We start from the raw sequence: 27,140 nt of genomic DNA on the forward strand, positions 1-27,140 counted from the left end.
CCTATATGCATTTACATAAATTATTAGGGGATGACCCTGAGAAAGTTTATAGGAAAAATACTTGTTTTAAGGATTTAATGGAAAGAGGTTCCAATTACAAAGGAAGGGGTGGAATAAACAGGTCTAAACTTGGTATATATAAATGTGGCCATTGTAACATGTGTAAATACATTTTGGTGGGTGAATTAGTCACTTAATGGTCAAATGGTTAGAACTAAAGGATGTTACAACTGTGATACCAATTGGGCAATTTATACGGCATGTTGCAAGTTGTGCCCTGCTTTTTCTAAAACTATTAGAAAGGTAAAGGATAGAATTTACAAACCTGAGAGGAACATGAAAAAGGGTAGGGAGTCCAATGCACTTTTTAGACATGTTAGGGACCAGTAGGATTATAGAGGATCATTTATTAGTTGGAGAAAATGTGGCAACTTGGGTTGAATGCACAAGTTACTCTGGGTCTAAATGAAGCTTATTCTATTGTCCCAGTACTTAAAAGTTTGGACTGTTTAAACCACTTATATTTTTGTATATATTATATATTTTTTACATGATTTTATTCAACACTTAGAGAAATGTTGTGCTTGCGCTTTAAATTTCAATTAGTGGTTGGGTCATGTGATTTTAATGGTGTATTTAAGCAACAAGTTGATTAATTTTCAAAGTAGTTCTGATGAAGTCCCTTTCTGGGTGAAGGCACTTACTGCTGGTGCTATTTTTAATAAGTACAGTTGTGGTTCACCTGGTCTGCCTTTCTGGTTCTTGGTGGATTCAGTCCATTAAAGAGGGCTTCTCCCAGTTTATGGAGAACCCCCACAGTCAAACTACAACAGCTCCCAAAAGTTAAGTACACCTATCAGAGAGTGTCCCTTAGTGGGATTTATGTATTGTGTGCATTATGTTAACGAACCTCCATACACCCTTTTCAGATTCAGTCTGGGCAAGCTGTCTGCTTAAGTAGCTTGTTGAGAGTCATTCAGTAAGACAAATGAAAGCTAAAGGAATCAAACCTTGGACCACAGGAAGCAGATCATCAACATCTCATATTCTTAATCCTTTGTACCAACTGCCAGATGGAAGCTGGTGCAGTGTCCGTTATTTAACTAATTAAAAAAAAATGTTTCTTCACCTGGTAGACCACCACCACCTCTAGCATTCTAGTAAATGCTCTGTGTGCAGAGGAAAAACAAATGGCAAAACAGAGTAAAACTAAACCCAACCCGTAGTGAAATGACGGGATAACTGTTAGGACCTCACACACTGTTGTGCCAAATAAGGTATTAATCATGTGAAATAAATCCAAAATGTACTGCTGAAGTAGAGATGTAACCCCTCCCCCAAAGGGTCATCATTTTATAACTGATTAATCAGATGTGCTCAATGAAATGCTATGATAAAAGATAGGATGGAAATCTCCCACCTCCAGGACATTGAAATGAGAGTAGAAATTTCTGCCTTTCTTCCTTTTCTACAAAGCAACAAGCCATACCACCAGTGTGACAAGTAAAATCTGGGCATGTTCCAAGAGCTCTGCAGACACTTCCTGGTGTCCCATCAGAAATCATTCTGTGAAAGGACAGAACATTTCTAACAAATTACTTTCCACCATGACCAAATCTAGAACCCACTGCCCTGTTGTGCTAACTCTTCAGGCTAAGGTAAAATGAGAACCAGCCTCCCATGGGTGGTCGTGCAGTGTAATGAGGAAAATGAATGCCACACTGATGGGTCATCCCTCTCAAAACCCCAGCTGACACAGCCAAGGGAAAGCAAAACTGCCTAGCAATTGACAGTCACTCATTCTACATGTGGTCTTGTGCTTAGAAAATTGGGCCGGCCTACAAGAAAAGGTTGAACCAGGCATCACAGAAACCATCCACACTGACCAGTGCTGGCTTCCTCTTTTAGAGGCACTCATCCAGGTCCTAGAAGGCTTGTGCTGAGGATATGACCACTGAATTACATTAAAAAATTGCTAACCTGAGGTCACCCTTAAAGGAGGTCCCAAGCTGTATCAGGTGCAAGAGTCAAGCACATTCCTAAGCTTGCTGTCCCATCCACAACATCAGCACAGTGAGCAAATTATGTGAAAGACATGCTAAAGTCTTTTTGCGAACCTTCTTTATACCAGATGCAAGGTAGTCTGCCAGCTTTTTCATAAATTGGTCCCACTAGTCAGAAGTGGCACTAGGGCAAATGAGACACATAATTAAAGGGCTTCAGTCCAAAGCCAACAGAGATGAAAACCCTCTAGACTACCTGTCCAATCTTAGACTCCTCACAAGATGGCAAGCTGGCTAAATACTTTGAGACCTATGGATTAGCAAACAATCCACAGAAATGTATCCTGAAATGTTCAGTCAGCATGTTACTACTCTGACATGGAGGTTACAGAAGGCAGCCATTTTAAGTGCAAAAGAAATTATTCAAATGCTTCTAGGCTGCAAACATATCATCCCTCAGGACAGACTACATGAGAAGGAAAGACCCAAGGTTCCTCATACTTCCTGCCCAGATGATTTAATTGTTTCTAGGGAGGAAGTAAAAGGCCAAAAGACAAATCCATGGTGGATTTCAGCTTGACAGCCCTCCTAAAGGAGAAATCACCTGGAGGAGTGTTGCAAGGATAAAAAACTTATCCTTGTTCATTTCCAGAAGAACTGTATGCACAATATCTGCCCTCCCAGAATGTGGAGAAAAATCCAAGTGTTCAATGCTTAGCAATGGGGCACCAATTCTAAAAGGTATTCATACATGAGAAAGATGAATTACAAGGGGTCTGAATGGGTATCAAGCCAGGTTACCAAAGGATGCACTCTTATACCTGCAAGACAAAAATCAGAAATATTGAGAGGAGAATGTGCAACCAATGTATGGGCCATTTTATAAACCCAAATGGTGCAGAGGACGAGCATGTCTTCTCAGCACTGTATTTCCAGCCTGGCAAGGAAGAAGCTAATTGATTACCCCATCCACAGAATCCCCAATACAACAACCATTGATACTTTACTGGGGAACTCCATGGAATCACTCCATTTAAGCATGTTTCAAGTGTGGGAGAAATGGTGCATACCAAGATATAGACCCAAGATGGCTGCTAAAGATGCACCTTCCATATTCCTATCACCACTGGACAAGTACGGTTACAAATTCAAAATCCTGCTAATGAAGGTGGAGCTCTCAACTTTCAGCTGATGCTTCATGAGGGGAATTTACACAAAGGTTGAGAAAGATATCTACTCTCCATTTTTTTTAATCTTCTGTAAGACAACAGAAATTAAATGAAAGACCCTCATTTTGGTCCACATGCATCCCCCATATTCAAAGATCTGAATGCAGGCCTCAAGTTTCTCCCTTCATCTCTTGCAGAATGGTGATGAAACTCAACACATGCAATAAAACATTATGTTGTGGTCTTTCTCGGTACAATGCAAGCAGTACCTGCATAGGTCCTGACTAGAGATGGCAGTGGGGAGATGGAAAGTCTTGGTGCTTAAAATGTCAGACGTGGGAACTTTCTTATAATGAGCATTAGGAAGGGATATCAGAAATGCACAAGCAGCAGGAAAGTATTGTGGAATTCAGGGGAAATATGCAATCTTAATGTATCATGCAATACTGAGATGTTCTCTGGCCAGAAGCATACTCTCCAGAGCACGAAATCAAAGGCAATTCTAAACTGCGCCAGGCTGGGAAATACCAACAGTATATCCCCAATGCCATTTCAAATTTGGAGTCCAACATTTTCAATGGATTATGAAAGAGATCACTTGAATTTAGTTTAATAAAGCTCTATTAGGTAGCTGACAAACCCAGTGAAGGCATGAGGTATTAATCCAAACGGGGACAATATCAAAGATGTCATCATGCACGAGGGACCGTATCAAAATGGCTTGCTGAAGTCCAACAAAAGAATGCCTACTCTCCCCTGTATGCTACTCGTAACATAATAGAGTCTGTGCAGTCTCCACAGCATGTTAAGGCTTGAATCCATGTTAAGACTCGGCACATTATTCCAACAAAATCAGTATCTACGCTGCAGATGGCAACTACATCAAGCAATTTTGTAAGTGGGTTCAATGAGTAGTTGCTGATTCTCTAAAGGAAAGCAAAAAGATATGAGAGAGAGGTTGGCAATCTTTCATAAACATGAGATGGTGCATTCAATTAAGAAGCAAGCATCCTATGAGTGGCCACAATGAGACTGCAATCTCATGGGCTGTCTCTTCAGGTAGCTAGATGGGTGGCAAACTGTTCCATGCCCCTTAATCACCAGTAATGGTTTCAACATTATACAAAAAAGTTAGTGTGCAGGCTGGTGTGAGGTCCTGTTGAAGAGGCATGTCTAGATGAGTCAGGGGTGTTTAAGAGGGTCCCAAAGAAGATGGCTAAATCAAATCAAAAGTGGTGAAATTGCAAGCTGGTCCTTAATTCTGGCTAGACTGTCTTTTTAGCATGGTGTTTTAATTCTTTACAGCACCATTTATAATAGAAACAGATCTTTCTTCTTGGACTTGGAGGTAGCTGTTTATCAATTCTAATCAGGGCGTTGCACTAACTGTAGACAGACTTGCTAACTACAAGTGTTTCTTCCCCAATGCTGAAGTAAAGTACCAAAGGCTGTGTGTTTCCTAGTTCAAGGATGCCCAAGACAAAGAGTACCCCTGAACTTCTTTTTTCTTGCAGACAGGCATATTTGTCCAAAATGGACTACACCTCTAGAAGAAGCTATGTGCCTATTCCGTGCCATGGAATCAGTTACAGGTGTCCAGAGCAAAAAGCTCTGGAAGTTTGGGTTGTTAATTTACAACAGTGTGATATGAAATGCAACTTGCTCCATTATCCCCCTCCAAAAATCACCAGGGTGGACAATGGTCACTAAGAGAATCAGGTAAAAACAGCAGAAAGCATGCAATGAGACCAACCTGTTGCTATACCTACGAGTAACTAAATCGATCCTTTTTGGCAAGGATATGCACTGGCTTTATCTGAGCAACTCTGCCTGGTGATCCTGGCAAAATCAATACTAATGTCATCCATTAACTACAATGAAGATTTATTAACCTGTGTCCTTCATAAGATGAACTCACCTAGGCTATCAATAACTGAGGTCATCCATTAACTCCAATGGAAAATTATTAACCTGTGTCCTCCATAAGAGGAACTCACCTAGGCTATCAATAACTGAGGTCATCCATTAACTCCAATGGAAAATTATTAACCTGTGTCCTCCATAAGTCCATTAACTACAATGGAGACTTATTAACCTGTGCCCTCCATACGTCCATTAACTACAATGGAGATTTATTAACCCGTGTCCTCCATAAGATGAACTCTCCTAGGCTATCAATACTGAGGTCATCCATTAACTACAATGGAGATTTATTAACCTGTGTCCCCCCATAAGTCCATTAACTACAATGGCGACTTATTAACCTGTGTCCTCCACAAGTCCGTTAACTACAATGCAGATTTATTAACCTGTGTCCTTGATAAGATGAACTCACCTAGGCTATCAATACTGAGGTCATCCATTAACAACAATGCAGATTTATTAACATGTGTCCTCCATAAGTCCGTTAACTACAATGGAGATTTTTTAACCTGTGTCCTCCATATGATGAACTCATCTAGGCTATCAATACTGAGGTCATCCATTAACTACAATGCAGATTTATTAACCTGTGTCCTCCATAAGTCCATTAACTACAATGGAGATTTACTAACCTGTGCCCTCCATAAGTCCATTAACTACAATGCAGATTTATTAACCTGTGTCCTCCATAAGTCAGTTAAATACAATGGAGATTAACCTGTGTCCTCAAGTCCATTAACTATAATGGAGATTTATTAACCTGTGTCCTCCATAAGATGAACTCCCCTAGGCTATCAATACTGAGGTCATCCATTAACCCCAATGGAAATTTATTAACCTGTGTCCTCCATAAGAGGAACTCACCTAGGCTATCAATAGTAAGGTCATCCATTAACTACAATGGAGATTAACCTGTGTCCTCCATAAGTCCATTAACTACAATGGAGATGTATTAACCTGTGTCCTTCATAAATTCATTAACTACAATGGAGATTAACCTGTGTCCTCCATAAGATGAACTCGCCTAGGCTATCAGGGGAAATGGTGGGTCTTGAAACAGACACACCCAACAACTAGTCTCTTCCTATTTTTAAGAATCTGGATAGAAATGGTCAGAGGTCTCTGGTGTAGGGATCTTAGCTAGGCATTTTAAAACCTGAAGCGATTCACTTTATACAAAATGTACGATGGTGTGCTTCTGTATGCATCAGTCACTGCTCAGTAAGGTCTATCAAGAGGCACTAACTTCATGGCTGAAATGAAAGGCTTCAACCCAGTATCTGATACTCCAGACAGCAGTGTAACCAAGATTCAATGTTAGATAATTTACTTGCAATATTCAAAGCACTAACATTCAGTAATTCAAGCCCATTAAGCTTGGCCTATACCCTAAGGGGCAGACAAATTTGTAGTTTGGGATAAATGCTGAACATGGGCCAGGAATGAAGATGTCCCTACAACATGCCCACGTATTCTGTCATGGTAGCATAAATCATACTGAAACAAACTCCAAAATGGAAAACAAAGTGAAAGATATTGAAGAAAAAATACACACACACTTCAGGGCTCTTTATTGCCTGGAGTCAGACATGGGGTGGTCTGCCCCACAGCAATTTTGTGATGCATTACTGCTGCCTTGGCTATTCGTCAATAATACAACCAAACTTCTTGAAAAAGGTTAGGTACTTACAGCTTGGCATAGAGTTTCCCCTTGGAGAGTAAGAATTCCTCTGACCTGATCTGTGCTGCAATAAAGAAAAGATTAATCATTCAAAAGTATGGAATGTGAACCTTCAAAATGGCAAGCAAAAATAAAATTCCAACTATTAGATGTATATTAAAGTGTATTTTTTTTCTGGTGACGCACTCCATAAATGAATAAAACTATTGATCTAACACATGAATATTTTTTTAATAAAGAAAAAAAAATAAGTGGTCAGTCTAGATGAAAAGGTGGTCAGTCATCCCAGTCCTGTGGTCCAGAAAGATAGAGGGAATTGGTCAGCAGAGGATGGAGATGAGGTGACTATGCCAGTTAACCCATACTAGAGGGGGGTTCAGCTTTGCTCTCTGTTGTGGTGACATTTGCAGGAATACAGCTGCACTGCTGCTATATAAAGAGCTTAGCATGTCCATTCTGCAAGAATTGAGCCATTTGGTCAGGAAGTTGCTGACTCACAGAAGCGAGCATGCACTTTCCTAGATAGCTACAGCAAGCAACAGAGGCCGTCAAGGGGATGGGGAAAAGGACAGTCTGAAAGATCCGCAAACCGGCCCCCTCCTTACTACCCAACCTTCGCCTTCACTGTGGAAAGAATTGGCTGAAGGGCTCTTGATCCCTCAGAGGGACAAATGGGTCAATTGGGTACAGGAAGGGGAGCCAGTGGACTAATGCTGATCCTGTAGACTTAAAAAGGGTGGCCAGTCCATCTATCAGCCTCTTGTTTAGTGCCCATCCCCACCACCAATTATCCCAGACCTACACAAATGTCCAGTAAATGTTTGAAACGGCTATCTAGGGGGAGGTTCAAGACATGGCCTCCTGATCCTTATTCAAAGAATTGCATGTATTAGAAATAAATGAAAGCCAACATTTAACCAAGTCAAGTCCCATTCATACATTAGCATATACTTTCTCCAGCATGAAGTCTCGATGTCCTTTCCTTTCAAAGCAAGAAATAGTAAACCGGAAAAAAAAAAACAAAAACTAAATATACAGCTATCTGAAAATAGCTTCAACAATAACAGGTAGTTACTATAATAGACAACCCTACATTACACTTTTCTTTTTTCTCATCTGCTCACATGATCACAACATATACAGAGTTAAACAGCAATAAAAAGCAAATATGGCAGTTTTTACCCTATGATATGTGAACATTTTGTAAACAGTGTTTTGCAAACAGTGAACATCTTCCCAAGCTAATTGCCCAACATGGAATGGTCAATTAGCAAGACAGAGAAATTCTGATTCAGAGACATGATATAACCATACTGAAAAACACCTCATTAGTAGCTTAGACAGGGTGCCTAGAGAGGAGTTGTGGTATTGTATGAGGAAGTTGGGAGTGTCAGAGAAGTATGTAAGAGTGGTACAAGATATGTACAAGGGTAGTGTGACAGCGGTGAGGTCTGCGGTGGGAGTGACAGATGCGTTTAAGGTGGAGGTGGGATTACATCACAGCTCTGAGCCCTTTCTTATTTGCAATGGTGATGGACAGGTTGACAGACGAGATCAGACAGGAGTCCCCGTGGACTGATGTTTGCAGATGACATTGTGATCTGTAGTGAGAGTAGGGAACAGGTGGAGGAGACCCTGGAGAGGTGGAGATATGCTCTAGAGAGAAGAGGAATGAAGGTCAGCAGGACTAAGACAGAATATATGTGTGTGAATGAGAGGGAGGATAGAGGAATGGTGAGGATGCAGGGAGTAGAGGTGGTGAAGGTGAATGAGGTTAAGTACTTGGGATCAACAGTTCAGAGTAATGGTGAGTGTGGAAGAGAGGTGAAGAAGAGTACAGGCAAGATGGAGTGGGTGGAAAAGAGTGTCAGGAGTGATTTGTGACAGACGAGTACCAGTAAGAGTGAAAGGGAAGGTCTACAAGAGGGTAGTGAGACCAGCTATGTTATATGGGTTGGAGACAGTGGCATTGACAAAAAGGCAGGAGTCAGAACTTGACATGGCAGAGTTGAAGATGTTAAGATTTGCACTGGGTGTGACGAGGATGGACAGGATTAGGAATAGGTATATTAGAGGGTCAGCCCAGGTTGGAAGGTTTGGAGACAAAGCCAGAGAGGCAAGATTACGTTGGTTTGGACATGTGCTGAGGAGGGATGCAGAGTATATTGGGAAAAAGATGCTAAGGATGAAGCTGCCAGGTAACAGGAAAAGAGGAAGGCCTAAGAAGGTTTATGGATGTGGTGAGAGAGGACATGCAGGTGGTTGGTGTGACACAGCAAGATGCAGAGGACAGGAAGAAATGGAAACAGTTGATCTACTGTGGCGGCCCCTAACGGGAGCAGCCGAAAGTAGTAGCTTATTACCACGTCTCTGATTAAACACAATCACACTGGCTCACAACCCTCTACCTACTGAACTGCAACCACCCAGACACTTGCACAGACATGCAAGCTCAATTCCCACTTCCACATTGCAACCAGGCAGGTAGAGACAGATGCACATTCATATAAATAAACAAAGCCACAATTACTGTTGCCCCCACAACTCTGCTGAACTTATCTGCATTGTTACTACTCCCATAGGAGTGAATGGGTGGATGCTACCTTTTGGTGATGTTCAGTTTTACTCCCTACAGTAAAATTTTACTCAACTGAGTTGATCTCTGAATCATTCAACTTCAACCATTCGCATTAGCCATTCCACACGACTGCCACATTGCCATTTGGCTTACCCAGCGAGAGCTCCCTCTACATAGAGACCTCTGCAAGTCATAGTGAAGAACTGTAAAAAGGGGAAGAATCTAAGTATGGCATGGACTGACTACAAAAAAGCATTTAATACTATCACACATTAATGGATAAAAAAAAAAAAAGAGAGTGCTTAAAAATGCATAAAATACACCCTACAGTGATGGACTACATTACAGTGACCATGAAACAGTGGCAGACCACTTTGCAATTAAGCCATGATAAAGGACAAATTATTATCCCAGGGATAACAATTCAAAGGGGATATTCCAGGGTGACCCCCTGACACTGCTGCTATTCTGCCTTGCCCATAACCCATTAAGCTGTCCACTTAACAGATTAGACCATGGCTATAATGTGGCTCATAGAAAACAACAAAATGTAAAGATTTCTCATCTTCTCTTTGTCGATTTAAAACTGTATAGCTCATCAGATGAGGAACTGAAAGCACAACTGCAAGTTGTCAAAACTTTCAGATAAGAATGTCATTTGGTCTTGATAAATGTTCCTAAGCAACCTTTAAAGCAGGAAAACATCGGTTTGGGACAAGAATGTGATATGAAAGAACTTGAGCAAGAGGGAGTGCATAAATACTTAGGAACTGATGAAGGATCAACAATAAAACACGAACAAATGCAAATAAAACTTGGTAAGGAACATTTCAGAAGACAAATTAATTCTGAAAACAGTGTTGACATCTAGGAACAAAATCCAAGCTATAAACCAATTTGCTCTTCCTGTCCTAACTTACAGTTTTGGAGTGATTGACTGGTCCCAAAATGTGTTGGATAAATCAGATAGGAAAATGATGCTTCATGCTCAAATGATGTATAAAAATCAGTGCATACCAAGATTATATATTCCCCATTCTGAAGGAGGGAGAGGCTTCCTTATAACTGATGCATATAGATCTGAAATCGTGGGACTCCACACATCTGCTGACCTCACAAGACCTAAATGTAGTGAAAGTTTTGAAACATGAGGAGAATAAATCTAAGATGACTTCTCTGCTTAATTTAGCAGAAGCATATTTGTGTCGAGCAGGAACGGAAATCAAACCAGAAGTGGATAAAAATCAGGCAGCAACTGAATGTGCCAAAAAACAAAAAAGAATATAAGGTTAAGGACCAGATGAGAAGGCAATAAATATGGAAAAAGCATAAATATAGTTGCAAGTATAGAAACTTCTTCTTCTGGAAGAACCTCATGTTAATCAGAAATGAATGCAGGAATGGTTAAGGAGAGGCGAATTCAAACCAAGAGATGAAAGGTTAATACTAGCATCCCAAGATAGTGGGCTATGTACACGTTGGTTTGTAAAGTCCATTGAAAATGTGGGAGAAACAGACAAATGTAGGTTTTGTAAAACCTAATTGGAAACAGTTGCATGCCTTGTTGCAGGTTGCAAAAGACTAATGGCAGAAGGACTGTATACTGAAAGGCATAACAATGTGGCAAGACTGTTGCACTTGGGATTGTGCAAACATTATGGTATTGAAGTGGCTGAAAAACACGAGCCACAAAGCATCACAGAAAATGATGCTTATATCACATGGGGCCACCCATTACCAACAGTTCAAATGATAGATGATAAAAAACGGATATAGTGGTTCAAGAAAAATTGAAATCGCCCCACCCAGTGACTACAGTGTCTTGCGTACAGACAGAGACAAAGTCATAAAATATCAGGATCTGCAGGCAGAAATAACAGCAATGTGGAAGAAAGACACCCAGACAGTTCTAATAGTAGTAGGAGTAACGGGTCTTATAAAAAAGAATCTACAGTCACATTTAGATACGTTACCAATCTATGTAACTCCGTACGAATTGCAGGAGTCATTACTGGGCACATTGCAGGTGCTCAGAAGAGCACTTTTGGCTTAACAAGGATTAAAACCATACTAATTTCATAAACTTTAACCATACTTTGACTTGGGAATGGGTTCCATTCCCATCATGGTATTAGAAACCCAAAAGACTTGGAGAAATTAAAAGGGAGGGAAACCTCATCAATATAGCAGTCTAACAACCAGAAAGGTTTACTGCATTCCAGAAACCTTCCAAGACTAGACTTTTGCACCACAGCAAGCCCTTCTGAATTAGTACTGTTCCATTAATATGCATCTGCAGAGGCAGTTATCACCAAGTATGATTAGAGTTGTACGTATTCTACAATTCAGAAAGATTCTCCCCACTCATGTGAAATGGTCAATTTACAGGATGCTAAAAAAAGTGATTCAGAGACTGCTAAGGCCATAATGACAAAGACCTCATTACTGTCTCGTTAGTATGTCTCTGAACTGCACTTTTCTAACACTAAAGTCTGTCAGATATGACCGTGGTAATGTTTTCCCTGGATGTCTACATATTATGCTGTCAAAGGCACCCACCCATACTCGCACAACAAGCCCACCCCCAGGAGTCTATCACACTTGCAGAAACACTCATCCAGACTCTACGCACACTCCAAGCACACATATCCATTTCCTACCTAACACACCCAGACACAGACGCTCTTGATTACTTACCTAAGCCCCCCCCCCCAGTGCAAACACCCAGGCAGAAACACATACAGAGCTTTATTCCTGCCCCTACAGATGTACACATTTGTCCAAACACATGGTAACATCACATCTTTGATGAACTTTTGTGAACTGTATCTGCTTTCATACGAGGGAAAGGGTGACCACCACTTTTTGACAGTGTTTACATTTTCCTCCAACAGTGGAAATTTAGGCAGCCAAGTGATTCTATAAATAGTCTAAGAGCCAAAATTGGGAGCTGCTGGCATTTCCAGGGAATAGCACATGGCTAAATTACCATTACTAGTACCCCTAGGTTAGCATTCAACTCTGCTACAGAGACCAACCTTCATGTCAAAACTACCACTAGCAGGGAACCACAAAGATAGTCCAAGAATAGAAAAGGCTTACTGCGAGAGGTTAAATCACCATTTTAAGGCTACTTGTTCACAAGCCTTCTAGTATATTATACATAATTATGCTTGCTTTTGTTGACAAAACCACTGATGCTCTAAATCTGACAATACATCAACACGATACTATACATGCGCTGGGAAACAAATCTTGTTGCATGCAAAATTTGAAGGAAAAAAAAGTTTCAAAACAGGATCCCCTGCTCCTCCCCATAGCGTGATTATACATATTAATTCAGATCAGGCAAAAATAAGGGAAAAGCAATATTCCTAAACCCCAAGAATTGTGTGATCTTGCACACCCGTCTACCATTTGGTGACAAAAAGTGGCCCACTAAACAGATATCAACCAAACACACAGTCGACAAAACCAGTGCATCATATATTTTCCATACACAATATTTTTTTAATGTATTTTATTTAATTTATTAATTTCTGCACTTATCCCTTTGTGATTTTACATTACAAAAGGTTAGGTCTGTACTCTAGTGGCATTAGGGGATAGCCTGATCAATTCTGAGCCTACAGACAAATTAGGTCTGCAGGATTGCACAGAATGCCACAATGATTACTGGGGTTAATAATACAACTATTATGACATGCCAGTAATCTATGAGGATAATCAAGCACACTGTTCCTGACACCAGCATCTGCTGGAGGTGTTAGGCAGGACACTGCTATACCTGTATGTGACATTATAAGTCCTGGCTAGTTGACTGATGTGCATGGCATATATAAGGCACAATCCACACCGTCACAAGTGTAACCCATGTCATCAATATTGTCAAACAGCTATGTATGTACTGTGTGCATCACCAGAACCGGCATCAAACATGCATCTAGTGCAACACCTTGATGGGGGTTCTGCACCATCAAACAGTAATGTTTATGTAACAAAGAAAATCTAGGTCTGGCCAATAAGATGTGTGGGAGCTCACTATGGCAAAGGTAGTACATTTCAGTTACACATCACTGGAATATGTGTAGGGAGGTACATAAAGAAGGGTGCACTGTACTCAGTTATTGGTATAAAGACTGAACTAAGGAAGTATTATGGCCTTTGATTTTGCTGTCCTGCACAGTCAATAGATGTGTTGCATACAAGGGAGTAGTCATCACTGTGACCACATGCTACTGGACATTACACATACCATCCATCCCAGAACAAGTCACATCCACCTGGCCTGCTTACAAGGGGTGTGATGTCTACATTATCATCATTAGGTTGTTTTTATAATGTAACAAATCCCCCTCCCATGTTTTTGTTTCATCTTGTATGTCGTCATGGCTATGGTGGCACTCTTTGGTGTGTGTTGATACCTCAGTGTGAATTTGTGTCAAATGCCTTGGCCTGGTCATGTTCCATAGGATGACAGTGTTGTTTATTATGCATGAACTCAAGGACATTCTTGAGTACATCTAATGGATGCAACAGACATGGATGTAGCACTAACAACTCACACTTGTCTTTTGTACAGCCGGGATATTACCCATGTCCATTTAGAAAAGGTTTGTAATTACACGTTGGTCTACCTCACAAATGAGGAGAGTCAGGATGCGTCTGTACATGTGTACATGCATTCATCAGTTACTGCCCCCCCAGATGGATGCATGTTGATGTACAACCCTCAACAGGAACATAATCCATCTGAAGGGTGTGTTGAAGTGTGTATCCAACCATGTCAGGTGGGTGTATGTTCCCAGTCTCACTACAGGTGATCTGTGATGTTGTCACAGCCCACTGATTCTATGTGATAGGCCTGGATGAAGGCAAGATCGTGCATACTGCTAGACCTGGATGAAGGCAAGATCATGCATACTGACTATCTTGATCTGGCCTAGGGTTTGGACACAATCTCCCACTCCGGTATCATCAAGAAACTCTCTTAGCTATTAACCCTTGCTTCACTAGCTGGTTAATCAATTTGCTCACCAACAGAACATATATTGTCAAAGCTAGTGAAATTAACATCTTCCAGTACACAGCTGTCACCATTGGCATACCCCAAGGATCTGTGGTGGGCCCTTTACTGTTTGGAACCTTTTTCTTGACAGATCAGGCTACAGTATATGGCCTTTGGCTTACAAAGTTTGCTGATTAAATATTGGGTACAATCATTGGTGTTAACATATTACAGGAGGGGCTAACAGACAAATAATTGGTGCCAAAGCCACACAGTCTACAAATAAATGCAAAAATGTGTCCACTGACAACACGCCCCATTCTCAAATCCAGTGGTGCAAGACCTGGGAACACGTCGATAGCAATCTGAACTTCGACCATAAAGTTTACACAGTGGTATGGAAAGTCACCGCCATGCACTTCATAAGTCAGGTCATCGTATCCAGATTTGAGGAGGTTATAACAGCACTGTACTCGACTCACATCAGAACACTAATAGAGTATAAAGCTCCCTTTGGCATGTACCTCACTAGACACCTGCAGCAGCTGGAGAGACCACAGGGGTTCTCACCAAGAAAATACAGGCCCTACAAACCATGTCATGATGTATGTGGATAGACTGAAAGCCCCGTCACTGTATCGTACAGGATGAGGTGACTTGTGCCTGACCTACAGGCCAGTCTCTGACCCTGTCCTGATTGAAATACTGCACATCCGCAAATCAACTATAGTCGTTGACAGCAGCAGAGTCTGGAGAGTACGTTGTTAATAGCAGAGTCCTACATGCTAGTGCAAAATGCTCTCTCTGAGCAAGTGCACAAACACATACACACACAAGTTGGCTGCAGTGAGAACACAGCTCCTATCTAGCCAAGTACACTGACTTGAGAACTCTGTATTTAAGGCAAGCACTACAGCACAAGTCTGACTTGGAGAGAGTGTCAGACAACAGTTTATAGGTGATGACATCAACAGCGTCTGGTAAAGAGAAGATGGTAATAGCAGTGACCCACATGCTGGTGTAAAATGCTCTCTCTAATATCAAGCAAGTGGACAAACACACACACACACACACACACACACACACACACACACACACACACACACCAGATGACTGCAGTGAGAACAGAACCCCTACCTATCCAGGTACACAGACTGCAGAACAGTATTTTACACAAGTGAAATGCCTAGAGCGCGACTTTTACAAGGCTGCAGGACAACTTATAATGGAGGACATCAGCAGTGGATGCTGGAGAGAAGATGTTGGGAGGCCTGCATGAAATGGGTGTGTAGGCAAGTGCAAGCATCAAAATATTGGCAATTCATGGGCCTGGAGTGGTAATTGCAGGATACACACTTATGCTCTTCTGACTAGAAAGACACACACACACACACACACACACCTAACAGTTGACTGCAGTGAGATTAGAATGCATACCCAAGGACACAGCATAGATAACAGTATTTTACGCAAGTGCCTAAGCACATTAACACCTCACATGCTCAAACCTAATGGTGCAAGACCTGGAAACACAGACTAGAGAGCACAGTTCTAGTGGATGACAGCACCAGATGTTGGGAGGCCTGCATGAAATGGATAGCTAGCCATGTCCAACCGCCAATAAATTACAGTTCTGCATATTGCCAGATGAGTGTGCAATGTGTATTTGCTGTTGTGTTTCCAATGTGCAGTTATACTTTAAGAGACAGCTTTACAAACTATATGCAAACAGCTGTCCACACTACAAGTATTGGAAAATCTGAATGTATATTGCCATTATAAAGATGTGCATGGTATACAAGACAGAATTTGTTATTTATGTAGTGTACTTTATATATTTGAACAAGTAATGACAGATCAAGGTTGCAGTGAATGGGGGAGCTAACAGATGGCTACACTGTAAAATGTGTTTTATTTTCTTAGATAGGGACTTTGTGTTTCTACATGTAGTTTCATAGCATGAAGACTAAATGGACAGTAAACAAAAGTAATGCACGCTGTTATCCACTTTGCAAAGTACACCGCCAAGCAGTGGGTTTGCGCAATAGTTGGCAGTGTTTTCACATGCATATGCACATTTCTACAGCTTTCCGGGTTTGTGTGTAGTTGAGCAGTGCATAGATGCTAGCCTCATTTCCAAAATTATGAGAGTTCAAGTCTTGAGTGTATGAAACACACCTGCTGCTTAGCTGACTCTGACAGCAAGTGGAAATGCACTAACACATTTCTTTTAGAGCCTAGATGATACAGGGTTTGAATCCAGGTATATGTAATACTTTTAAATAAGTAGTGATAAAGTAAAGAAATTATTCTTTATACTAGATTCACCAAGTGTTATTGTGTGTTGCTATAGCACAGCGTGTTTAAGTGGCATTATTTGGAGGTAACCACATCACAGAAGAGCTGTTCAGTCACTTGACATTGGTGCATGATGCCAAACTCCGCGCAGAGACCAAAAAGTGAAGAGCTCCAATGTCTTTTTTTGTTACTTGTGTGCAGTGTGTGTGATTCTATTATTTGACCAAATTATAGGTATTAAAATGGGGTAAATAGGAAAGTGGTGAAGTGGGCGATAAGTAGGGGGGAGGAGAAGAAAGGGAATGCAATATAGGAATGTGCAGGAAAGAATCATAGCTATCCATTTCTTCAACAGTGTAAAAGGAAAATGTGTAGAAATATTAGCTGCATTTGGATTCTCACCTCCACAAAGAAGGATGGCAATGGAATTATGCTGTATAGCCAACTGGACCAAATCAAGTGCATCAAGAAGACACGTGTGCAAAATGGAGAGCTTTGTATGGGACAATATTTTTTGTTGTTGTTGGACAGGTGCCTTTTTTTTTTTTAAACTTCAGTAAGAGAAATCCTGAGTAAGGGATGTTGGTATTTCTGGGTCAGTAAGTGAGAAATCCTGGGTAAGGGATGTTGGTATTTCTGGGTCAGGTAAGTTGGTTAGGTAAGGAAGCAAATGCAAACACACAGGACAAACAAGACAAGACACAGGAATGGTGAGGGAATATAAAAAGTTGGTGGACACCATGATTGGGGTGAGGAATGGACAACGCAAGCCCATGCCCATCAAACATGGTGACAGTGAGAATCTAGTCTTCACCCACAAAACTGTCACAGTCCCTTACTCCTCTGGCTGCTAGAGTACTTGTCTCCTCTTCCTACAGACCATGAGAGACAGCAGCCTCTCCATCTGTTGTAGGCATACACCAATGGTACTCTGCACAACCCTACACACCAACCCTGGCATCTCCTGGCAGGTGATTAAATCTCCATCTCTGCCAGTACTCCCGGATGGTACCACTGCACCAGCTTCCAGGGCAGTACTATGCGACAACACAGGTAGTGCAGGGGCAGCACAGGCAGTGCTGCCAGGTTGGGTCCCAGATGTGCTGGGACCCACTAGGGGTGGCCTACCTCGCTGTGCTGTGAAGCATTTAGTGCTTTGTTACAGATGGATGACATGGAGATATTTTGGCATTACATACTAAAAAAAAAAAAAAAAAAAGGGTTGGGATGATAAAAAAAGAAAATTAGTTATCAGTAACATTTGCGACATACAATGCATTATCACAATAATACAATTATTTTATCTTAAGTTTTAGATTTCAGTTTCTTAACTACTAATTACTGACTGCTTAAAGTAATTGTTGCAATGTGCAGATCTGCACATATGCTTGGTCCACTTATACAGATTAAAGTCAACAGCAGGGCATTTATGCCACTTGTGTGGAATTTAATTTATGCATTAAAGAATTGCAGTATTTTATACTGGTCAATCATGGCATTTGAGCCCACAACCTCTGATTACAGTCTTGTATTTGACTCCTAAAGTTGGTTTGTGCTACAGACTGATGCATACTTGTTTTTACAGTTAGGATATGCAAGCTTACTTTGCTACTACTGGATAGGAAATGCAACATCTTTCTTTAAATTTTAAAGCTACAGTAGTACTTCTTTTGTGCCACATACACACCATTTGCTTCCCTCAGGTCTCTCTAAACAAGAGCCTGCTTATTTGCATCTGTTTCAGAATTAGCTGTCAAAAAAAAAACACAGAATAGCATTATTCCTACCAGTCTTGCCTATATTTAGCTTTGTATGTACTATAAATACCATTTATTAGCATACTTACACAACTCTGGGGGTGTTGCTGGTTCGGAACTCATCCAACCACTGGCTTGAGTACACACCTCTTGCATCTTTTTAAGTGGTGCCTGCACTGGTCTCCAGTGTGTGGCATGCTAGTCATACTGGAAACAACCTTAGCCAGACTATTTCAAGCCTCTGACTTGTACTGGGAGCTGGTATAGTCCCCCAAAGAAAGCCTTCTGCTGTGGCACTTTATCAGGAGTTCAATAGAGATTCTGGACTCCTGAACATCCAACTTCTGCACCCTAAATTGGGCATCTTTCTCTCCAACATCAGACACGTCTAATCTCAAAGCAGTGCAACAGCAAATAATGATTTCCTGCCAACTCCTGTGATGGCGTATACTGGTAGAGCACATACTCCAGCAAATATGCCAACCACGTTTGCATGATTTTAAGCAGATAGCAACAGTGCCAAAGAGAGAGGAAAGCAGTTTTGGAAACTGGAAGGTTAATTTGACACTTGACATTAGTTTGAGGGATGTGTGCTACTGTAACTATTAGGCGATTTAACTTTGCAGACATGCACTGGTGGCATACATTTCATGGCCCAAGACATGTTTGGTTTGGATTTATACACTGCTAAAATTGATCGTTAGTTTGGGATTCAAACCTATGCATAAATAAAACATTTTCTTCCACAGCAGTGATTTCCATCTTTGCCACAAAAGTGCTTCTCAGTCATGAATTATAACAGATGCATCATGTATGTGTGTGTGACCTGACCTGGTCTTTGTATACATGTCTTATTTAAGTGTGAAGGCCATCCAAGTCCAGATAGCAGAATTATACACACAAACAGTAGACAGTTTACCCTCAAGTCATATATCTAAACCTTCAAAACACAGTAAGACTACCTTATCCCTCATACATATAATTCATATTAGCTCCACTATTTACAATTATTTATAAATGGTTATAAGTTATATTTAATATAATGTGAAATGGAACAGTAAAAATGTCTAGAATTTCCTGTGTTATGGCAGCCCTACACTTACACCTGTTGCCACAGGATTATCGAAATAACACTTGGATATTTTCCTGCTTCTTATTATAAACTGCATTAGAACTCAGGACAATTTGTATTACAGCCCTACACTTGCACCTGCTGCCACATGAATAGTTAAGAATAGGGAATGTTCGACTGTTAAGTTACCTTCTGTGTATTAATAGCCATGTAACGCTACTTACCATGTTTGCACAGTGCCCAACATACAGTTGATATGATGCATCCATTTTGAAGTTGACTGTCCGCTTCCTCTCTGCAGGTGTCTGATGGCTGCAGGTATTGGGGAAGCTTGCTAACCCCTGCACAATGTTGCTTTGCAGTGTTTCATGATGGAAAGCAAAACATGCAACACAGCATCCTTTTTGTCATTCAAAATGTCTGCTTCCTGTGTGGGCCACTAGTCCGGGTTTGCATGATAGTAAGCATCACGCAAACGAGATAAGCAAAGCTAAACTTGTTTTAGCCTTGTGCTCAGTGTTTAGGTGTCATCCTTAAAGACAAAGGTGGGACTTTAAATTTATGTTGGTACTCATGAAATATTTTACACAGGTCTAGATTTGAACTCACACTCCAATGAAAACATAGTAAGGGTGTCTTACCCCTCTTTGCCACAGAAACAGTTCTGTAGCAGAGAATGAAAATCACTGTGCATACAAGCAACTGCAACATTTGCCACAGTACCAACATAACATACGACAGTTGTACACTTCTGAGTTGTTTCTACATTATTAATTTCAGATGCAGCGCAATGAGTGATCACACAACCACTTATGACTACTACTTGCAGAAATGCAGCTTTGGTCTTATCTCTAGTGTTTGTTGGTCATTCTTCTTCACTTATCTAACCATTACTCCGAGACATGCAGTCTAACACATTTTGTATCATTGTGCTTAAAATGTGTGAGGATATTAAATGGCAATACACAGCTGTCAACAAATGCGAGAGGTTGGATGTTAGTGAACAGAAACTGAAATGTATGCTGCTTACTTACATTTCAAACCCTGATACAATTACTAAACTTCAAGTCTAACCTACCTGACACACCCACTGGAGGAAAGACCGTCTGAATTGCTGTTGTATTTTCAGTCCCCCTATTAGTAATCATTCACAGCTGCAATGCATTACAAACAAACACTGCCAGGCTGCCAGCATTATATTTACATCTCTGCATGGAGACAAGAAATTGGGATTCAGCAAGTCTAATGTGTCCACACCTCATTTGCATCTTCACCATGCTCACAGCCCTGAAACTACACTATAAAAAGGGAACTGTGTAGCTAGGGAACATGAAGGTGAGGAGACTTGTTTGTGGATAGCGCAGAAGATTGCCTTTACTTTGGATTTATCTGCAAAGAAGACTACTAATCTTGATAAGGTATAATTGCATTTTTTAGTTATATGCTGGATATTCTTACATATCACTAACAAAAATATGTTATATATACATTTGCAATAGACACAACCGTATGCATGTGTGTATATATAATTTATATTACACACATACACACACACACACACACACACACACACACACACACACACACACACACACACACACACACACACACACACACACACACACACACACACACACTACATGGTTCAGCTGTGAAGCTTAAAGCGCATTCTGTCTCAGTGGCCATTTGTTACTTTACCCAAATGTCTGCCTGTTTCTCTTTCTTATTCACATGCACTCACTTAACCTTTTGTATCAGCCTAGGCTTTCTGCCCACATACGCTCACACACACACGCCCACACACACGCCCACACACACGCCCACACACACGCCCACACACGCCCACACACCTGTGCAAGTGATAACTGTGCCATATCCTTGTTTTCTATATTCTGGATTCAGGGATACACAAGCTTTGTGTCTGGTGAGCAGAGTGCACAGCTGACTTAGTGCTTAGTAAATCTGCGTTTGTGATGTTTTGTTAATTGTATTCTTTACCAGTTTTTGTAATGAGTACATGCCTCCCTACTCTTACAGCAACAAAGCTGGATCAAACCATAAAAAAGTGACAATGGCTGAACAATAGGGAGACTTTACATATTTTGGTCTTACAAAGTTAGACAGCTGATCTAATCAAAACAGTTTTTGCATCAGTATTTAAAAATCTTCTGAGGGTTATTTAGTCTGAAACTGAAATGTGGCATTACTTTCTAGCCTCTGTAATGCATTACCACTACAAAAGTATGAGGCCAAAGTGATGACATTCATGACCATCACTACCTTTGAGAGATGTGTGAATCTTTGATTTCTGAGGCCTATTACTGGACAGAGGGCACGTGTATTCACATAAGTCTCTGCTGTCACATGTTGAGGTCATTATTGCTGTACTAATCAGCCACCTTTTACTTACATTACCAAATAACATGAAAGGATAAGCCATTCATTTCTACTAACCAATTTTGTTTTATCACTCCAGGTTCAACACTTATCTTGTAAACGCAGCAGTTGCTACAGTTTTAGTTCATGGCTGAGACTGATGCTAGGTGCACACAGCCATTACATGGGTAGGTAAAGGTTGTGAGCATTGCCTGGCATCAGTGATACTATATGTATGTGCGTAGGATGAAGGTTTTAACCCATTAGGTGGGTGAGTGAGTGTGCTATGTGTTGCCTCAGCTAATGCAAGGGCATATTGAGCACACCTATATCTGCCTACACCCAGAGCAGCTGCTGGCTCCTCCTCTGACTCCTCACAAACAAATGGCTGCTGTTACCTTGCTATTGGTGGTGGGATGTGTGCCCCTTCCCCTTGTTTATCCGGCTGGAGCTGTTCTCAGGATGATGTTGTGAAGCACGGCACAAACAATGACGATTTCAGTACATGTACATGGATTGTACTGCAGGGCTCCCCCTGATGTACTTGAGCACCGGAACTGCAACCTCAGCAGCACAAACACACTCCATGATACTTATGATTTGAGTGTTTGCTTCATTATGGCATTCATCAAGTGTGTGTGCATTTCTCATGGGCACCAACCACTGTTCCAGTGCATAATCTGCATCCCCCAGTAAATGACCCTGCAGGATATCACCCCTGGGGAACATCTGACACAGTTGGGAGGTGTGCCAGACATGCAAATCATGGTAACTGCCTGGATTGGCAGCACATACATTCAAGAGGATTCCTTTAGCGTTATACACTACTTGGCAGTTAATGGAGTGGAAGTCCTTTATTTATGTAGAGCCTTTCATGTTTCCCAAATGGTGCCTTGATCTCTATATGTGTACAGTCTACGGCACCCAGTACTTCAGGGTAGTGTGCTACAGTGTAAAACTCCTGTACATCTGTGGCCCTGTCCTCAGGAGTACAAGGAAAATATATGTGGTCACTAGCATGCTGGAGCATAGCATTCAGGAATTGCAGGATCCTGGATGCTGATGCATGTGACGCCTCCAGCATGCCCCCTGTGAGTCTCTGAAAAGTTCATGTAGCTAAAATTCTTACTGTGACTCATAACTTTGTCTTTACTGGTATTGGTTCCCCTTGGTTTGCGCTGGGTCCGAGTTGAGTATGACAGAGGTTGCAGAGTTCCTGTACTATATCTATGTCCACCCTGTAGCGTTCTACAATTTCCACCTCATGCAGACTGTGGCAAGTTAAATGAGATCTGAAAACTCGTCATGGTCTATTAGCATCAGCAGCATAGACTTCAGCCTGTTGCACATAAACATGATTTAAAGCAACAGCAGCCCCTGACATTCTTTGTGCAGACCATTTTCAGTGGCTGTATTACAATAGGTTTTGGAATTCGCAGGGAAAACCAGTACCAAGTCTACACCATTGCTTTATAATGTGTTGAATAGCTCCTCCATCTTGGATTGGTTGATTAGCATACAATTCAGCTGCTTATGCTGCAATTAGCATATCATGGTGTTTACCATGGTTGTGCGATTCTACACACCATGTAAAGCCACTTACTAAATACAAAACAGTATGCTACCACGTGTGTGAGCTTAGCAGACCATGTAGGGGTTATTTAATCTGCCCTTACATTTCTACTTCTTATCCCATTAGCACCCTAGCAAATCTGTTCTCTTACATTAGTTACATAGGGGGTGCACAGCCTCTAGAGGCAAGACTCTCACATCTAGCCACTACAGACACCAAACAAATCAAACATGCAACACTACAGAATACCTGCCACACACAAGACAAGACAAACACATAGACCCACATATGCCAAGATGACAAAGACCTCCCCACACAGCAATGATATTAAATACCCTCAGCAACCTCAAAAACATGCCATCAAAATGCCCATCACAACACATTCAAATCTTAACTCATAGTGCCTCAACATCTAAGCCCAGTAAGACAGACCACTACAAAGTCCAACACTTTGGTCATAAGAGAATCTGTTGTGAGGCACACCAATGTCCCACAAACCAGGCTGATTAAGAAGAGGATTGCAGTCAGTTACCTATCAGGGGCCAAATATACCAGATCACGCACGCACTCAGTTCATTTAACCACAAATACAGTATGAAGCAGTCAGGTCTCATAGGAGCAAATGATCAGAGACATACCTCCATAAACTATAAGAGAAACGGAAGAAGTCAAGCACCATCCCCTAGCTAGTATGAGCCTATCACTGAGCAGTACGATTTCTGCCTTCTCCAACGATTATGTTACAATACAAACAAAACTGACTAATTACCTTACTTTTTTGATGTCATTCGAAGGGGGTACAATATTTGTCAGCTTGGAAGGATATGGTTGACAGCTTTGTCAGAAATAGCTGACAAGCTTTGTGTCTTTGCTTTTATGTAAACTGTCCTGAAGGGATAGCTACAGACACGTAGCTGAACTTGATGAACCTCTGTTACTCCTTAGTAGTTAATCCTCTTCTCCTGAAGAGGGCAGCTAACAAAGGCTTTCTCCAAAAATCTTTACTGTCATTGGGTGAGCACTTACACAAATCTACAAAAGTTACTAAACTACACTTTGTGACTTTTAAAGATCTGTGTAAGTTTTCATCCACTTGATTAAGATTTTTGGAGAAAACAGCCTTTGTTCACCTTTTACCTCTGGAGAAAGGGAGAGGATTCACCACTAAAGAGCAAGTGAAGTTCAATGAATTCAGCTAAGAGTCTCTAGCTATCCCTTTCAGACAATTTACATAAAAGCAGAGAGACAAAGCTAGTAAAGCAGTATGCACTTCAGTTTCTCCAAGTCCAATTCACTGCAAGGAAAGTCCCATACCATATCCTTGGGAGCTAAAGGTCCCACTCTATAATCCATGAAATCCACAACACTTAAATGAACTAGAATCATTCTCCATTCAACACAACACCGTACTCCTGGGAGACTCAACTACCCCAATAAAAACTGAGAATCATACATGACCTCAAACTTGCAGGTTTAAGGATTCCTGGTCTTTGACGACATGAATGCCCTAGACCAGCTAATCCATACACAGACCAGGGACACAAAAATCCTTTAGCTAGCCCTCACCAACATGGGGGAATGATGAGGCAGCTCCAATGACAGAGGGATAAAGCCCTGACTACAGCCCAGGTGACCAGAGTTCAATAAACAGTGCGGGTGACTGACACTGGCAGGGAGAGATTGGCATGCCCAGCCTGGGTGAGAGGGTTTTCTCTGATGCTCAATAAGGGAAGGTGTGGTCCAAAGAGGGGACTTTCCCTCCGATGGTTTCTATAAGCACTGGGGTGAGGAAAGGGAATAGAAAAAAAATCGCAGACAGAAGCACAGAGCCATGCCCCCCAGAATGTCCTTACAATCCACAACTGGCCTCAGCAATACCTTAGTAGTCCTAGGAACAGCAGGAAGGCTTGTAGACCTGGTGTACCCATGGGCACTGGGAGCCGGGCCACTAGGATGAGGTCTTAGTGGGAAAAAAAAACATGGGGGAAGGTTGCACCACCCTGTGTGCAACTTCTTCATTGGCCAGATCAAACCATAAAACTGTTTTCTTCGAAATATAAAACCTGTGACACTAGGCAAACTGGAAACCTTTAGGAATTATTCCAAGGCTAACTTTGTACTTAAAGTGACACCTTGGCAAAAGTTTCAAGCCCTACCACCCACAAAACTCCTTTACAATCATGTATATAGTTGCATAGAACCAGTGATACCTGCTCAAAATAAGCACAGGAGAAACTTGGAAAACAAGCCATGATGGTGTAGCCCTATCATTGATAAACTGTATAACAAAAATGAAATTATGGCCAAAAATAGTAAGTGCAGTGCTCAACAAGATAAACTCCCTCAAACTAAACACTCAGGGGGACTAATTAAGTCTAATCTCCTACCTACAAAAAGCAGCAGATGCTGTAGCCTACCCTATATACATTATGATCAACCGATCCATGTCTGAAGCTACCATTCCCACTACCTGAAGGTATCCCATATCATTCCACTCCACAAGGGAGGCAGTTGCACTGACCTCTCAAACTACAGACCCACGGCAATACTCTCTCCTATAGCCAACATCCTGGAAAAATGCATCCAAAAACAACTCCTAGCCTATCTTCTTGATAACAATCACCTGTCAAATTCTCAACATGGTTTCAAACCAAACCACAGTACCACCACTGCCCTACTATCCTTCACCAATGCATTCAATTATAACCGTAATAGCAATAAACTCTCCTCAGCCATCTTCCTAGATCTTTCCAAAGCTTTCAACATGGTAAACCATCAACTTCTCCTGCAAACCCTAGAAAAAAATCTCCCCAGACACCCATGCTATACAATAGTTTAAGTCATATCTGGGAGGTAGATAACAGGCAGTCCTGTGGAAAGATAACTTATCTACCCTCTTACCTATAACACTTGGAGTCCCCCAAGGATCCATCTTAGGGCCCCTCCTATTTTCCATATTCATTAAATGACTTGCATAAAGTAATACCAGACACTACCTGTATTCAATACACAGACAAATCAACCCTAATCTGTTCTGCTACAACCCCAGAACTACTGACACTCTCTCAAAACACATTCAGAATAGTTGAAAATTGGCTCCCCTATTGCCATCTCCTACTAAACTCCCCCCCCCAAAAAAAAAAACTGCTGCTGTTCTCCCTCATAAGACCTCTCTAACCTTCTCCATTACATCTAACAATGGCACGATTATCTCACCAGACCCTTCAATCAAACTAGTAGGAGTTATAGCCAACAACCTAAAGTTTGACTATCGACCACACCATCAAAACAGTAAATAAAAAACTTGGCTCTCTATATAGAATCAAACCCTTAACTCCCATAGCCAGAACTGTTCTTGCTTGCACTCATCTCCTATCCAAACTTCTCTACGCCTCCCCCTTATTCACCAACCTGAGTAAAACCTCCCTGAACAAATTCACAACCTGCTATAATCACACTGACAGATTTGCCACCCCCTCTGCCTATAGGACCCATCATTGTCACAACCTCAAACTACTAAGCTGGCTTGAACTACCTAACATTCTACTAACAGCCCACAAGATTCTCTACCAGCCAAAATGGACACCCAGTCTTAAAACTCTCATCACCCCCTACCATAACCTTAAAACTCTTCAGTCCTCTAAAAAAATGTTAGCATTCACCTTCAAAGCGAACAACTCAGCTGGGGAAGCTGTTTATGAA

The 27,140-nt window shown here is 41.3% G+C and overlaps 1 protein-coding gene across 1 annotated transcript in view; it reads right to left on the minus strand.

Moving 5' to 3' along the window:
- ROGDI (rogdi atypical leucine zipper) overlaps positions 1–27,140 on the minus strand; it is a 309,957-nt gene that overhangs the window by 169,453 nt on the left and 113,364 nt on the right. Inside the window, exon 4 of the mRNA XM_044089055.1 lies at positions 6,786–6,840. Coding sequence (XP_043944990.1) covers positions 6,786–6,840 — 55 coding nt within the window. The remainder of the gene's footprint in view (positions 1–6,785; positions 6,841–27,140) is intronic.

The sequence above is a fragment of the Protopterus annectens genome, chromosome 12.part0 (assembly GCF_019279795.1).
Source record: "Protopterus annectens isolate FY-2018-M chromosome 12.part0, PAN1.0, whole genome shotgun sequence".
Lineage (NCBI taxonomy): Eukaryota > Metazoa > Chordata > Ceratodontiformes > Protopteridae > Protopterus > Protopterus annectens.